Raw genomic sequence first — 15,036 nt, forward strand, 5'->3', positions numbered from 1 at the left:
AGATCATGCCACTGCGCTCCAGCCTGGCAACAGAGCGAGACTCCACCTCAAAAAAAAAAAAAAAGGAAACTACTCAAGTAGGCTGGGTGCGGCGGCTCACGCCTGTAATCCCAGCACTTTGGGAGGCTGAGGCGGTAGATTGACTGAGGTCAGGAGTTCAAGACCAGCCTGACCAACATGGTGAAACCCCATCTCTACTAAAATTACAAAAATTAGTCAGATGTGGTGGCAGGCGCCTGTAATCTCAGCTACTCGGGAGGCTGAGGCAGGAGAATCACTTAAACCCGGGAGGTGGAGGTTGCACTGAACCGAGATTGTACCACTGTACTCCAACCTGGGTGACAGAGTGAGACTCTTGTCTCAAAAAAAACAAAACAAAAAAAGATAAAATGAAATAACAAATATGGAATTATTTTATAAACTCTAAACTGTCACATATATTAGAGATTGTTTCAGCTACCTTCTTCATCAATTTATTGAGTACTGCATTTTAAATCAGAGCTTCTTGGGCTGGGCACAATGGCTCATGCCTGTAATCCCAGCACTTTGGGAGGCCAAGATGGGCGGATCATTTGAGGTCGGGTGGATCATCTGAGGTCAGGAGTTCAAGACCAGCCTGGCCAACATGGTGAAACCTGGTTTCTACTAAAAATACAAAAATCAGCCAGGCGTAGTGGTGGGCACCTGTAATCTTGGAGCTACTTGGGGGCTGAGGCAGGAGAGGCACTTGAACCTGGGAGGCAGAGGTTGCAGTGAGCTGAGATCTCGCCACTGCACTCCAGCCTGGGTGACAGAGTGTGACTTTGTCTAAATAAATACATAAATCAGAGCTTCTCAAAGTTCAGTGTGCACACAAATGACCTGAGATCTAGTTAAAAATGCGGACTCCAGACCGGGCACAGTGGCTCAGGCCTGTAGTCTCAGCACTCTGAGAGGCCAAGGTGGGCGGATTCTTGAGCTCAGGAGTTCTAGACCAGCCTGGGCAACATAGCAAGACTCTGTACTAAAAATACAAAAAATAAAAAAAAGTCAGATGTAGTAGCATGCGCCTGTGGTCCCAGCTATTTGGGACTCCGGAGGCTGAGGTGGAAGGATCCCTTGAGTTTGGGGGGTGGAGGTTACAGAGTGAGCCAAGATTGGGCTGGGCCACTGCACTCCAGCCTAGGTGACATGGTAAGACCCTGTCTCAAAAATCAAAGAAAAAAAAATCAATGTTTTAAAGAAAAGGAGTTATGGCAGAGTTAAAGGCCTAAAGTGGCCGGGCGCAATGGCTCATGCCTGTAATCCCAGCACTTTGAGAGGCCGAGGCAGGTGGATGATGAGGTCAGGAGTTCAAGACCAGTCTGGCCAAGATGGTGAAACCCCATCTTTACTAAAAATACAAAAATTAGCTGGGTGTGGTGGCGGGCAACTGTAATCCAGCTATTCAGGAGGCTGAGGCAGGAGAATCGCTTGAACCCAGGAGGTGGAGGTTGCAGTGAGCCGAGAATGCGCCACTGCCCTCCAGCCTGGAGGACAGAGCGAGACTCCGACTCAAAAAACAGAAAAGAAAGTCCTAAGTCATGTGACTGCACCTGTGTCCCTGTATTCAGGGGTCTTCAGAGAAGCCGTACCCATGCCTGAAACTCAAGGACATGTAGGAAATGAGAGTTGCTTTTGTGTCGTCATCCATGTCCTTCCTCGGGTGCCCCAGCCTTGAAGGAAGAGGAGCCCCAGGTGAGGATAAGTGGGGGCGAGGCTTGTCGTGCTTAGGATAGCCAGAGGCCAGCCCTCACAAGGCCATGTCTAAATGGGGGCACTCCTCTGTCCTGGTCTCCAAACACCCACCCCAAGAATAGAGGCCTCACTCTAGCCTGAAAGACCCTTTTCTGACACCCGACCTTCCCTTTCCACAACCCCTGGTGGGGACACAGTGAAACCGCCTTTGCAAAATTATAACTAAGGAAATCGTAACAGCGAAACACATCAGACCTAACCAACCCCATCTTGCTTCTAACGTCTAAACTGTCCTCATCCATTCCTGGGTGTAGGCGGAGCTAGCCTTGGGAAAGAATTTAGTTTGTAGTTTAAACTAAACATAATAGCCCTTCCCCAAAGCTAAATTGTTCTTGTAAAATGAAAGAAAGGCCACCAGCCATGAAGTTAGAATAAGAAGGGCTGGAATTCTAAGTATTACCAGCCATTATTCTGGAGGTAGTAAGATTTGCAACTTCCCCAATCACTCTTGAAGGTGACATCACTATTGTGAACCTAAGATCGGCCTTTCGAGATGGCTTTTCAGGTTTTTGCATTTCTATCAACCGGATGGCCCCACCTGGACTTGTCAACCAGATCTGTGGCCCCCACCCAGGGACTGACTCAGCAGAAGAGAACAGCTTCTGACTCCCTGTGATTTCAAACCCCAGCCAACCAGCCAGCACTCCCCATTCACTGGTCCCCTACCCATCAAATTATCCTTAAAAACTCTGTAAAAGCTCATGCCTGTAATCCCAGCACTTTGGGAAGCTGAGGTGGATGGATCATTTGAGGTCAGGAGTTCAAGACCAGCCTGGCCAATGTGGTGAAACTCTTTCTGTACTAAAAATACAAAAATCAGCTGGGCGTGGTGGTGCGTATCTGTAGTCCCAGCTACTAGGGAGGCTGAGATAGGAGAATCGCTTCAACCTGGGAGGTGGAGGTTGCAGTGAGCAGAGATTGCCCACCGCACTCCAGCCTGGCCAACAGAGCGAGACTCTGTCTCGAAAGAAGAAAAAAAAACACAGTCTGATCCCCGACTCAGGGAGACTAATTTGAGTAATAATAAAACTCCAGTCTCTGGCACAGCTGGCCCTGGGTGAATTATCTTTCTCTATTGAACTTCCCCTGTCTTGATCTCTGTCTAGGCTGCGGGCAAGGTGAACCCCTTGGGCAGTTACAATAGGAGGAAGGATGTTCCGAGGTGGCAGGTCTATGCAAACCTATCCCCAAAGTCCAAGGAAGCTGAGGGGCCCAAGGAAGAGTAGAACTGCCCAACGGGTTCACCTTGTCCGCTGCCTAGACAGAGCCGATTTATCAAGACAGGAGAATTGCCTTGGAAAATAATTCACACGGAGGCAGCTGTGCTAGAGACCTGAGTTTTACTATTACTCAAATCAGTCTCCCTGAGCATTCGGGGATCAGGGTTTTTAAGTATAATTTGGTGTGTGGGGGAAGGCCAGTGAGTCGAGTTTTGATTAGTTGAGTTGAAGATGAATTCCCAGCGAGTTGAAGCTGTCCTCTTGTGCTGAGTCAGTTCCTGGGTGGTGGGGCCACAAGATGGTTGAGCCAGTTTATCCATCTGGGTGGTGCCAGCTGATCCATCAAGTGCAGGGTCTGCAAAATATCTCAAGCACCAGGCTGGGCACGGTGGCTCACACCTGTAATCCCAGCACTTTGGCCAAGGTGGGCAGAGCACCTGAGGCAAAACCCTCTCTCTACTAAAAATACAAAAAATTAGCTGGGCATGGTGGTGGGCGCCTATAAACCCAGCTACTCGGGAGGCTGAGGCAGGAGAATTGCTTGAACCTGGGAGGCAGAGGTTGCAGTAAGCTGAGATCACACCATTGCACTCCAGCCTGGGTGACAAGAGCGAAACTCTATCTCAAAAAAAAAAAAAAAAATTTCAAGCACTGATTTTAGGAGTGGGTTAGGAAGGGTCAGAATTTTGTAGCCTCCAGCTGCATGACTCCTAAACCATAATTTCTAATCTTGTGGCTAATCTGTTAGTCATACAAAGGCAGTCTAGGGCAGGCACAGTGGCTAATGCCTGTATTCCCAGCACTTTGGGAGGCCGAGGCAGGCGGATCACCTGACGTCCAGGAGTTCAAGACCAGCCTGGCCAACATGGTGAAACCCCTTCTCTACTAAAAATGCAAAAATTAGCCAAGTGTAGTGATGGGCGCCTGTAATCCCAGCTACTCAGGAGGCTGAGGCAGGAGAATTGCTTGAACCCAGGAGGCAGTGAGCTGCTATCGGGCCACTGTACTCCAGCTGGGATGACAGAGTGAGACTCTATCTCAAAAAAATAAAATCTTAGAGGCCTTCCCAGAACTAGGGTTAATGGTAAGTCGACATGGCGATCAGCATCCAAGATGGAGTTGCCTTCACCTCCACAAAGGGCTTGAGGAATCTGCCCGGCCTGCCCCAGTCCCAGGAACTGCCACTTTGCCGCTGCTCCCACCACAGTCCTGGGGGCAACACAGGACTGCTTCTTAACCCAATCCCTGGAGCCTTTGGCCTCAGAGGCTGCAACGCTGTGATTCCAGTCACTTTATTTTTCTACTAGTCTGTGCACTGGCTGTTTCCTCACTGGGTCTCGCTGTAGATGAATCTACTTTTTACTGCATTTGGGGTCTTGCCTGAGGGGATCTGTACTGTGAGAGCCAGTGAAGCCAATCGGAGTGAGGCCACTGTGGCTGTGCTGTGCCCTGTCCTGCAGCAGCCACCTCCAACCCCACACAAAGCCCCTCCCTTACCTGCTTCCTCTGTGTTGACTCTGCCTCGAAAGCATGGGCTCTAGGACTCAGCCCAAATATAGACCTCCCGGCCGGGTGCGGTGGCTCACGCCTGTAATCCCAGCACTTTGGGAGGCCAGGTCCGGCAGATCCTTGAGGTCAGAAGTTGGAGACCAGCCTGGCCAACATGGCGAAATCCCATCCCTACTAAAAATACAAAAATTAGCCAGGCATGGTGGCAGGCACCTGTAATCCCAGCTACTCAGAAGGCTGAAGCAGGAGAATCACTTGAACCTGGGAGGCAGAGGTTGCAGTGAGCTGAGATTGTGCCATTGCATTCCAGCCTGGGCAACAGAGCAAGCTTCCCTCTAAAAAAAAAAAAGACTGAGCCTCACTCTGTCACCCATGCTGCAATGCAGTGGCACCATCATAGCTGGGTTCCAGTGATCCTCCTGCCTCAGCCTCCTGTGTAACTGCAACTACAGGCACATGTCACCATGCCTGGCTAATTTTTTTTTTTCTTTTGGGTAGGGATGGGGTCTTGCTGCCATGCCCAGGCTGGTCTAGAATCCCTGGCCCCAAAAGATCCTCCCACGTCAGCTTCCCAAAGCGCTAGGATTACAGGTGTGAGCCACTGAGCCTGACCCAAGCTCTCCTTTTAAATTAAATAACCCAATAACCCATTTTGTGACTTTTTTTTTTTTTTTTTGAGACGGAGTCTCGCTCTGTCACCAGGCTGGAGGGCAGTGGCGCGATCTCGGCTCACTGCCACCTCCGCTTCCCGGGTTCAAACGATTCTCCTGCCTCAGCTTCCGGAGTAGCTCAGATTACAAGCACACGCCACGAAACCCAGCTAATTTTTGTATTTTTAGTAGAGACGGGGTTTCACCATATTGGTCAGGCTAGTCTCGAACTCCTGACCTTGTGATCCGCCCACCTCGGCCTGCCAAAGTGCTGGGATTAGAGGCTTAAGCCACCGCGCCTGGCTTTGTGACTTTTTTTTAAGTCAACACCTTCAATGGGCACTTCATTCCAATCTACCACAACAGATACCTCAGCCAACTGTTGAAGTTATCACTGCACACCAGGCCTGCCAGGATCCCCCAAGACCCCTGTGTTTTCACTGCGATCAGCCCCAATCTGGCCCCGTAACCAATCTCAGCTTCCCAGCCCTCCATTTGCCTGAGTAACTACTGCCTGGAAACAATCCTTGTACCAATCTCCGCATCCGCCAGGAGCATTTGTTACTAGAAACGTAATGCAGTTCTGACGCAGTTCTGACCTTAAGCAGAAAATAAACGTATTTATTGGTTAGCTCTCAGAATCCACAGAAAGGATGGAGAATCCAGGCTCAGAATTCCAGAGGAGCGGAACAGTCAAAATCACACCAGCAACCGGCCTGGTAAACACACAGAAGCTGCCAGCAGGGGGCAGCAGAGGCCACAGCACGGGATCTACAACATCCCCAGGGACTGGAACTCAGACGTCCCTGCAGCTACTACAGCCCCAGTGCCCCCGGGAGCCGGCAGTTGCAGCCCGTGCCAAGACCACCAGAAAACATTGTCCACTGTGCCCCCCTCTTTGTTTCCCTAACACTTGACCCGATATCCAGGGCAGTAGCTTCGGCTTGCTGAGCATAAACCCTGTGCATACCTGCTCCTTTTATTGCCAGGGAGGCTGCAAAAGGAGGATGCGGCTATTTCTGCTTCCATCATGGAAGGCTGGGATTCCACAGGCACAGAAAGGAAGGAGGGAGAGATGGGAATGTGAGTGTCTTCCAGACAGCTCTGGCAGGATCGGGTGTGGGAGAGGGAGGGTCCCACCCCAGCTGGGGTCTACCCAGGTCCAAGTCCTGGACATGCTGAGGCTTTTTCCAGAAGGCAGGGATGAAGTGTGGTCTGACAACACCCAAGTGACCCCAGAGGGTGTCATAATAGACTGGAAGGGCGACACATCCCAGGCACCTGCCACCCATCACACACACCTCCCACACACTGGCATCCTTCCGCCCCAGGCACACACAAAGCCTCAGTCCAGAGATCAACTGTCTCAGCTCTGAATTTGCATATCCTATGTGTAGACTCACTGATCACAACCTCTGCCCAGCCTGGCTTGTGCATACTTCTTTCTTACTGTCAGGGGAGGATCCCGGCCTGGAACTCCCATTGGCCTGTAGATTCACCTCCCCTGGGCATGGCCCCAGGACCCAGGATAATACCTGTGCCTCCGGCCCAGAACCCTCCAAGCAGACACAATGGTAAGAATGGTGCCTGTCCTGCTGTCTCTGCTGCACCTTCTGGGTCCTGCTGTCCCCCAGGAGACCCAAGATCATGAGTAGGGAAAGCAAAGGATGGGTGCTGGAGAGGACTGGAAGGAGGTGAGGAACAGGACATGTGGCTGGGAGAAGGGCTGGATGCAGCTGGGATTCCCTGGTATATGGCAGGAATGGGTGCCCAAGGCTGTCAACTCCCTCAGCTCACACACTTCCAGGAGCATTCAGGGAGCCTCTGCCCTCACCCAAAATAAGACCTTCAGGAATCTGAATCTAAAACCCCTTAGTTTACGTGAAAACAAAGACTCCAAAGACCAAGCGACCTGCTTGGGGTAGACAGCCCGGACGGAGCAGGAACCACATGCCTGGAGCTGCTTCTGCTCCTGTTCCTTCCCTCCTTCCGATGGCTGGGTACACCTGCCTGACGCTGAGGGAAAGAGAGAGCAGCCCCAAGGGGAAAGTGGGAAGGCAGGTTGGCTGGAGGGATGGTGCTAGAAGGAAACCCGTGCCTTCACCCCACACTCAGACACAGCTGCAGTGGGTCTGGAAGGCGAGTGGCCTGAAAAGAAGACAGTGGGAGCTTGGGGAGATCAAGAGTCACTTCTAGGATAGGGGAAGGAGGCTGTGGCATGAGAATGTGCAGGATAAAGACATGGAAGCGAATGGCTTCTCAGTTGTGTGAGTTAAAAATTTATGACATTTACAAGTTGTCAGAATACGTGTTTCATGTTAGTTTTATAATAATCACATTTATAATATTAATCCCATTCTGCACCAAAATCTTAATTATTCGGGGTTCTCCAGAGAAACAAAACTAATATACATTGTATACACACGCATATATGTATATATGAATATACACTGTATATATACACTAATTATATACATGTGTGTGTATACAAAAGAGAGAAAGGGAGGAGTTTTATTTAATATTTCTTGTGGCTCATACAATTCTGAGGGCTACAAGTCCTAAATCAGCAAAGCAAGCGAGCAGGCTGGAGACCCAGGAAAGAGTTGGTGTTGCGGTCCTGAGTCCAAGGGTAGTCTGGAGGCAAAATTCTTTCTTCTCTGGGGGACCTCAGCCTTTTCTCTTGATTCCACTGATTAGATGAGGCTCACCCACACTGTAGAGGGTAATCTGTTTTACTCAAGGTCTACTGATTTAAAAACTAATCACATTCAGAAATTCATGAGCAAGAATGACTTCAGTACTTAAATTAGAAATCTGCCATATGACCTCCAACGTTACTAACACTCGCGTAAATTATATTCTAAATTAACTGTGGAACTAATTGTGGAAATGTCCCACTCTCTCAACTTCCATCTTGTACCAAACTGTAAGGTACAATGCCAGGAATTCTGAGAGGTCTCCTAGCCTTACCCTATGCTGATCCATTCTAGGTCACTTCTTGAGTTTTCTAGTAAATCCACCTCCCTACACTTTCTAACTATATGTATTTGTCCGGTTAGACTAGAAATGTTTATTTCTCATGTCAAGTTCAATGCAGATTGGGCAAGTTTCCTCTCCTCCACAGGGTGACTCAGGGATCCGGGCTGTTTGCATCTTGGGACTCTTCTGTTTCATCCTGTGGTCTCCATAGTCATCAACAAAAGGGATAACAGACAGTAGGGGAAAGCCAGGTGGTAGGGTCTTGGACCAGAGAAAGACATCAGTCACTTCCAGTCACATTCTTGTTTGACAAAGCTCAGTCGTATGGTTCCAATCTATCTATAAGGAGGCTGAGAAATGTTATCTTCCTCTGTGCCAAGCAGATTAAATTCTGTAGTGAAGACACAGAATGGTCTCTGAAATATCATCCCCAGCATGAATGTAGAGCCTGTTTCCTTGAGTGAGGCTCCAATGGTGTGAAGCTGATGGCAGAGGAGAGAGCTGGGGAGGAAGAGGCCAGTGGCCAGGCCTCCCCTCCTGGCCCTCTGCAGCCCCACAATGGGACACCCTTGCATGGACCCCAGCCCTCAGAGTCTTTTCTTTTGCAGGTCATTACTCTCTGACCTATCTCTACACTGGGCTGTCCAGGCCTGGCAAAGGCACCCACAGGCTGCAGGGCACTGTCTTCCTCAATGGCCGTGCCTTCTTCCACTACAACAGTGAAGACAGGAAGGCTGAGCCCCTGGGACCATGGAGACACGTGGAAGGAGTAGAGGACTGGGAGAAGCAGAGCCAACTTCAGAAGGCCAGGGAGGACATCTTTATGGAGACCCTGAAAGACATCGTGGAGTATTACAACGACAGTAACGGTCAGTGAACAACAGACCGCGGGGGTGGAAGGTCTAACCCAAGAGGCAGCCCCCCAGGTGTGAGTGGCAAGGGATCAGCAGGATGGAAATAGTCCCAATCCCAGGGGAGGAACAGGAGACACAGCAGAAACACAGACATGTCCGCATCCCACCCACCCCACAGCACAGTGCTCCCCACTTCCCCATCGATTGCCCCATCCTCATCCCAGGCCTCAGCTCACACAGGAAGTGATGGCAGAGTCACTTCCTATCCAGGCACCTCTGACCTATCACCTCCACACCCCACCCGTCGGAGGCTGATCTCCCCATGAGAAGGCATCAGACTCACCCCTGTCCAGGGAGGGTGCCTGGAGAGTGAGCCACTCTCAAAGTCACTCAGACCTGGGCTCACCTGGTGGCTCTGCCAGTCCTACCTGTTGGCAGTGAAATGTTCCCAAAATATCTGGTCAAAATCTGCAAACATTGGAGCACTGAGACCTACCTCCAAACAAGTCTGTAATATTTAACTATGTCTGTTCTATGAAGGATGTCACAGTCTGTCCTGATGTCCCTTGCAGCTCCATCGCCTAGGACAGGGTGCAGCCAATATTGGCTCAATTGAAATTTGTGGAATGAACAGAGAAAAGCACGCAGCACACACCGTAGCCCATGCTGGGGGCTCAGGAAGTGCTGGATTCAAAACTCCGGGCTGTTAGAGTTCCCTGCAGCCCTAAAGTTCCTCCTTACCATAAGATGCAGACCCAGGAAGGGCCACCTGCACTGTCGTTGGAGGAGCTGGTGGCAGAGCCCGCGCAGAGATGGTCCCTGTGCCCCCGGCCCAGCGCTCTTTCTCCTAAACCACACTGCCGGCCCCAAGGCAGCCAACCCCAGGTCTGGTGAACTGCTGGTGTTAAATTATCATGGAGTGGGTGTCAAAAGATGGGCTTCTAAGTACAAAAATGTCCAAGGTGCTACATGGGATCTGAAGGTTTCCAAAAGGAGGCAAGAGATAAGCAGACATTTGAAGGATGAGGGATGGGAGGTCTTGGTAAGGAAAATGACCCAGGCTGTGTGTTAGCCATAGGAGAGGAGGGGACACAGGTGATCAGGAAAGACACTGGGAGAAGCTTTGATGGACAGGAATAGAAATGGCAAAGTGGATAATTATGAGGAAGGAGGATGAAGAGATGAACACAGGGTATTAGGAAATAAGAGTAGCTGACATTTACTGAGCACTTACTTTGTGCCAGGCCCATCTATGAGCATATATAATGCTCCAGAATAGCCCCCTGAAACCATGCTGTTCGCATTGCTGTTTCAGAGCTGAGGAAATAGAGGCCCAGGGAGGTGACTGGCTCCAGTTCATGCAACACACCAGGTGGGAGTGGGGAGAAACCTGGGACGTGAGCCCAGACAGCTTGAGAGCTTTCAGAGTCTATGCCAATAGCACCAACCAGTGCTGGGTAAACACCTGCTTTTATCATCAGAACAAAGAGGCTGTGTCCCCTGCCCTATGAGGTCCATTTCTGAGAGTTGTGGCTAATGGGCAAGAAAGTTGGGAATTCAGAGATTTGGGATAAAGATATCAAACACCAGAAAGAAAGAAAGAAGTGATCAGGTCAGGCACGGTGGCTGATGCTTGTAATCCCAGCACTTTGGAAGGCCAAGTGACCTCGGATCACCTGAGGTCAGGAGTTCGAGACCAGCCTGGCCAACATGGTAAAACCCTGTCTTTACTAAAAATACAAAAATGAACCGGGCATGGTGGCACGTGCCTGTAATCCCAGCTACTCGGGAGGCTGAGGCAGGAGAATCACTTGAACCCGGGAGGCGGAGGTTGCTCCAGCCTGGGCAACAGAGCAAGACTGTCTCACAAAAAAAAAAAAAAAAAAAAAAAAATAGACCTCTAGATCGCCCAGAACTGGAGGTCAGGCCCACCAGTGTGACCAGGTCAGAGGGCTTTGACTTTGAGGGGAAAGGGAGCACCTGAGGAAAAGGCCTAGGGGCAGGGACTGCCAAGGTCATGGCCGAGAGAGGCCACATATGTGTGAGCTGAAGGGACATGAAGGATGTGTCTGGAGAGGCACACGGGGAGGGTGTCCTTCGGGAAGCCTGGCGTGGTGTTGTCACCACCAGGTTTGGAAGAGTGCGGGAGCTGGCCAGGCAGCGGCTCCTCACCAGGACCTGCCTCCACCTTAGTCCCCTCTCGGGCCACTTGTCTGTCACTTCTGCTCTTTTTTCATTTTCTTTTCTTTTTCTTTCTTTCTTTTTTTCTTTTTTTTTTTTTTTTTTTTTTTTTTTTTGAGACATGGATCTGGCTATGTTGTCCATGCTGGTCTCAAACTCCTGGCCTCACAACATCTTCCTCACTCGGCCTCCCAAAGTGCTGAGACTACAAGCATGAGCCACCATGCCTGGTCTCTTTTCTTTCTTTCTTTCTTTCTTTTGGGGGGCGGGGGTTGGGGGGGGGAGTTTCGCTCTTATTGCCCAAGCTGAAGTGCAATGGGGCAATCGGCTCACCACAATCTCTGCCTCCTGGGTTCAAGTGGTTCTCCTGCCTCAGCCTCCGGAATAGCTGGGATTACAGGCATGTGCCACCATGCCCGGCTAATTTTGTACTTTTAGTAGAGACTGGGTTTCTCCATGTTGGTCAGGCTGGTCTCGAACTCCTGACCTCAGGTGATCTGCCCGCCTCGACCTCCCAAAGTGCTGGGATTACAGGCCTGAGCCACCGCGCCCAGCCAAATTTTTTTTTTTTTTTTTTTGAGCAGAGTCTTGCTCTGTTGCCCAGGCTGGAGTGCAATGGCGCGATCTCGGCTCACTGCAACCTCTGCCTCCCGGGTTCAAGCAATTCTTCTGCCTTAGCCTCTAAATAGCTGGGATTATAGGCGCGCGCCACCAAGCCTGACTCATTTTTGTATTTTTAGTAGAGAGATGGGATTTCATCATGTTGTTCAGGCTGGTCTCAAACTCCCGACCTCGTGATGCACCCGCCTCGGCCTCCCAAGGTGCTGAGATTACAGGCGTGAGCCACCGCACCTGGCCTCTTTTCTTTTTTTTTTTTCTTTATTTTATTTATTTATTTTGAGACGAAGTCTCGCTCTGTCGCGCAGGCTGGAGTGCAGTGGCGCCATCTCAGCTCACTGCAAGCTCCGCCTCCCGGGTTCACGCCATTCTCCTGCCTCAGCCTCCCAAGTAGCTGGGACTACAGGCGCCCGCCCCAACGCCCAGCTAAATTTTTTTCTATTTTTATTAGAGACAGGGTTTCACTGTGTTAGCCAGGATGGTCTCGATTTGCTGACCTCGTGATCCATCCGCCTCATCCTCCCAAAGTGCTGGGATTACAGGCGTGAGCCACCGCACCCGGCCTTTCTTTTTTTTTAAATCATAATACATTTTTTGTCTTATCAACAAAAGTCAGGCATGAAATAGAACATTTTGAAATACATATAAAGAAAGTGAAAAAAATTAGTCACATATTCTTGAAAGAATTTCTGGTAACATTTCAGTGTCTTTCTAGCATTTTTTTCTAAGTATACATACATGGAGATTTTCCCCATTAATCAGAATTTTTTTTTTTTTTTTTTTTGAGATGGAGTCTAGCTCTGTTTTCCAGGCTGGAGAGGCTGGAGTGCAATGGTGCGATCTCAGGTCACTGCAACCTCTGCCTCCCGGGTTCGAGCAATTCTCCTGCCTCAGCCTCCAGAGTAGCTGGGATTACAGGCGCCCGCCACCACACCCGGCTAATTTTTGTATTTTTAGTAGAGACGGAGTTTCACCATATTGGCCAGGCTGGTCTCGAACTCTTGACATCAAATGATCCGCCCGCTTCGGACTCCCAAAGTGCTGGGATTACAGGCGTGAGCCACCACACCCGGCCTAAAACAGATTTTTCTTTTTCTTTTTCTTTTTTTTGAGACGGAGTCTCGCTCTGTCGCCCAGGCTGCAGTGCAGTGGCGCAGTCTAGGCTCGCTGCAAACTCTGCCTCCCGGGTACACGCCATTCTCCTGCCTCAGCCTCCCGAGTAGCTGGGACTACAGGCGCCCGCCACCACACCAGGCTAATTTTTTGTATTTTTAGTAAAAACGGGGTTTCATCGTGTTAGCCAGGATGGTCTCGATCTCCTGACCTTGTGATCCGCCCGCCTCGGCCTCCCAAAGTGCTGGGATTTCAGGCATGAGCCACCGCGCCCGGCAATCAGATTTTTCTTAAAAAGAAGTGGGAAATCTCGTGGGGTTCACAAAGTAGATGCAGCCCCTGGCCTATACCTTGGGGTTTTCAGGATGAGAGCCTGGAGGAGGTCTCTAGCCTTTCTCTTCAGCGGCAATACCGCTCTCGACCACAAGAGGGGGATGTGTGCTCAAGAACGTTGGCCCCAAAGCTGGAAACCGCAGCTCTGGCACCTGGTGCTGGCAGCTCCCACTCGGATCACCCTTAGTCACTCCTAGCTTTCCTGCTCACTGCTCAGTGCGCCTCTTGGAAACCTTGGTTCATGAGGGAAAAAAGACAGAACTCACATGCTCACTCTTGCATCGTTCTGCCCGAATTTGGCAAATCTCTGGACAGCTCTGCCCTTGTGTTGCAGCCTCCGGCTTCGCAGGCCATCGCCCCCATCCTCACACTCTTCACCAATATCCCATCATTGCCCAGGACCCATAAGGCCTGTCGGGCCCAGGATGCCCTGGTCCAGCTTCCGGCCTCCTTCCCTGCCGCCTGCCACCCCACAGCCTCTGTTTTTGGACAGCAGTGGGCTTATGTCAGCTGCGATTGCGATCACTCACCTCTGCCGCCGACAGACCTTCCTGCATACTGCTTTTTCTTTTGTTTTTTTTGTTTTGTTTTGTTTTGTTTTTGTTTTTGTTTTTGTTTTAAGATGGAGTCTTGCTCTGTTGCCCAGGCTGGAGTGCAATGGTGTAATCTCGCCTCACTGCAACCTCTGCCTCCTGGGTTCAAGCGATTCTCGTGCCTCAGCCAAGTAGCTGGGATTACGGGCACCCACCACCATGCCTGGCTAATTGTTTTTTTGTTTGTTTGTTTGTTTGTTTGTTTTGGAGACAGATTCTCGCCCTGTCGCCAGGCTGGAGTGCAGTGCAGTGGTGCGATCTCAGCTCACTGCAACCTCCGCCTCCCAGGTTCAAGCGATTCTCCTGCCTCAGCTTCCCGAGTAGCTGGAACTACAGGCATGCGCCACCATGCCCAACTAATTTTTGTATTTTTAGTAGAGATGGGGTTTCACCACCCTGGCCAGGCTGGTCGCGAACTCCTGACCTCAGGTGATACACCAGCCTCCGCCTCCCAAAGTGCTGGGATTACAGGCGTGAGCCGTCGCGCCCGGCCAGAATTTGGCGAACCTTTGGACAGCTCTCCCCTTGTGTTGCAGCCTCGGGCTTCACGGGTCATCACCCCCAGCTTCACACCCTTCACCGGTTTCCCATCATTGCCTAGAACCCAGTCTGAACTCCTTATAAGGCCTGTTGGGCCCCGGATACCCTGGTCTCGCTTCCGGCCTTTTTCCTTGCCACCCGCCACCCCACATACTGTTACCAGACAGCACTGGGCTCATGTCAGCTGCGTTTGCGATCACTCAGCTCTGCCACCAGCAGACCCTCCTGCATGCACCTTTCCAGAAGGCTCTTCCCAGCATTTTCTTTCTTTCTTTCTTTCTTTCTTTCTTTCTTTCTTTCTTTCTTTCTTTCTTTCTTTCTTTCTTTCCTTTCTTTCTTTCTTTCTTTCTTTCTTCCTTCCTTCCTTCCTTCCTTCCTTCTTTCCTTTTTTCTTTTCTTTTCTTTTAAAAAAAACGGAGTCTCACTCTGTGGCCCAGGCTGAAGGGCAGAGTGGCACAATCTCGGCTCACTGCAACCTCTGCCTCCCAGGTTCAAGCGATTCTCCTGCCTCAGCCTCCCGAGTAGCTGGTACTACAGGTGTGCGCCACCACACCCAGCTAATTTTTGTATTTTTAGTGAAGACGGGGTTTCACCATGTTGGCCAGGATGGTCTCGATCTCGACCTCATGATCTGCCTGCCTCAGCCTTCCAAAGTGCTGGGATTACAGGC

At 50.5% G+C, this 15,036-nt stretch overlaps 1 protein-coding gene across 1 annotated transcript; it reads left to right on the forward strand.

Moving 5' to 3' along the window:
- The first annotated feature begins 6,710 nt into the window (after positions 1 to 6,710).
- LOC109027614 (zinc-alpha-2-glycoprotein-like) lies at positions 6,711 to 9,328 on the forward strand. The gene is made up of 2 exons (XM_063708606.1): positions 6,711 to 6,806; positions 8,726 to 9,328. Exons 1-2 carry the CDS (start codon positions 6,727 to 6,729, stop codon positions 9,009 to 9,011), a joined length of 366 nt encoding a protein of 121 aa, XP_063564676.1. The 5' UTR covers positions 6,711 to 6,726; the 3' UTR covers positions 9,012 to 9,328.
- Positions 9,329 to 15,036: the final 5,708 nt, after the last annotated feature.

Source organism: Gorilla gorilla, chromosome 6 (assembly GCF_029281585.2).
Source record: "Gorilla gorilla gorilla isolate KB3781 chromosome 6, NHGRI_mGorGor1-v2.1_pri, whole genome shotgun sequence".
NCBI lineage: Eukaryota > Metazoa > Chordata > Mammalia > Primates > Hominidae > Gorilla > Gorilla gorilla.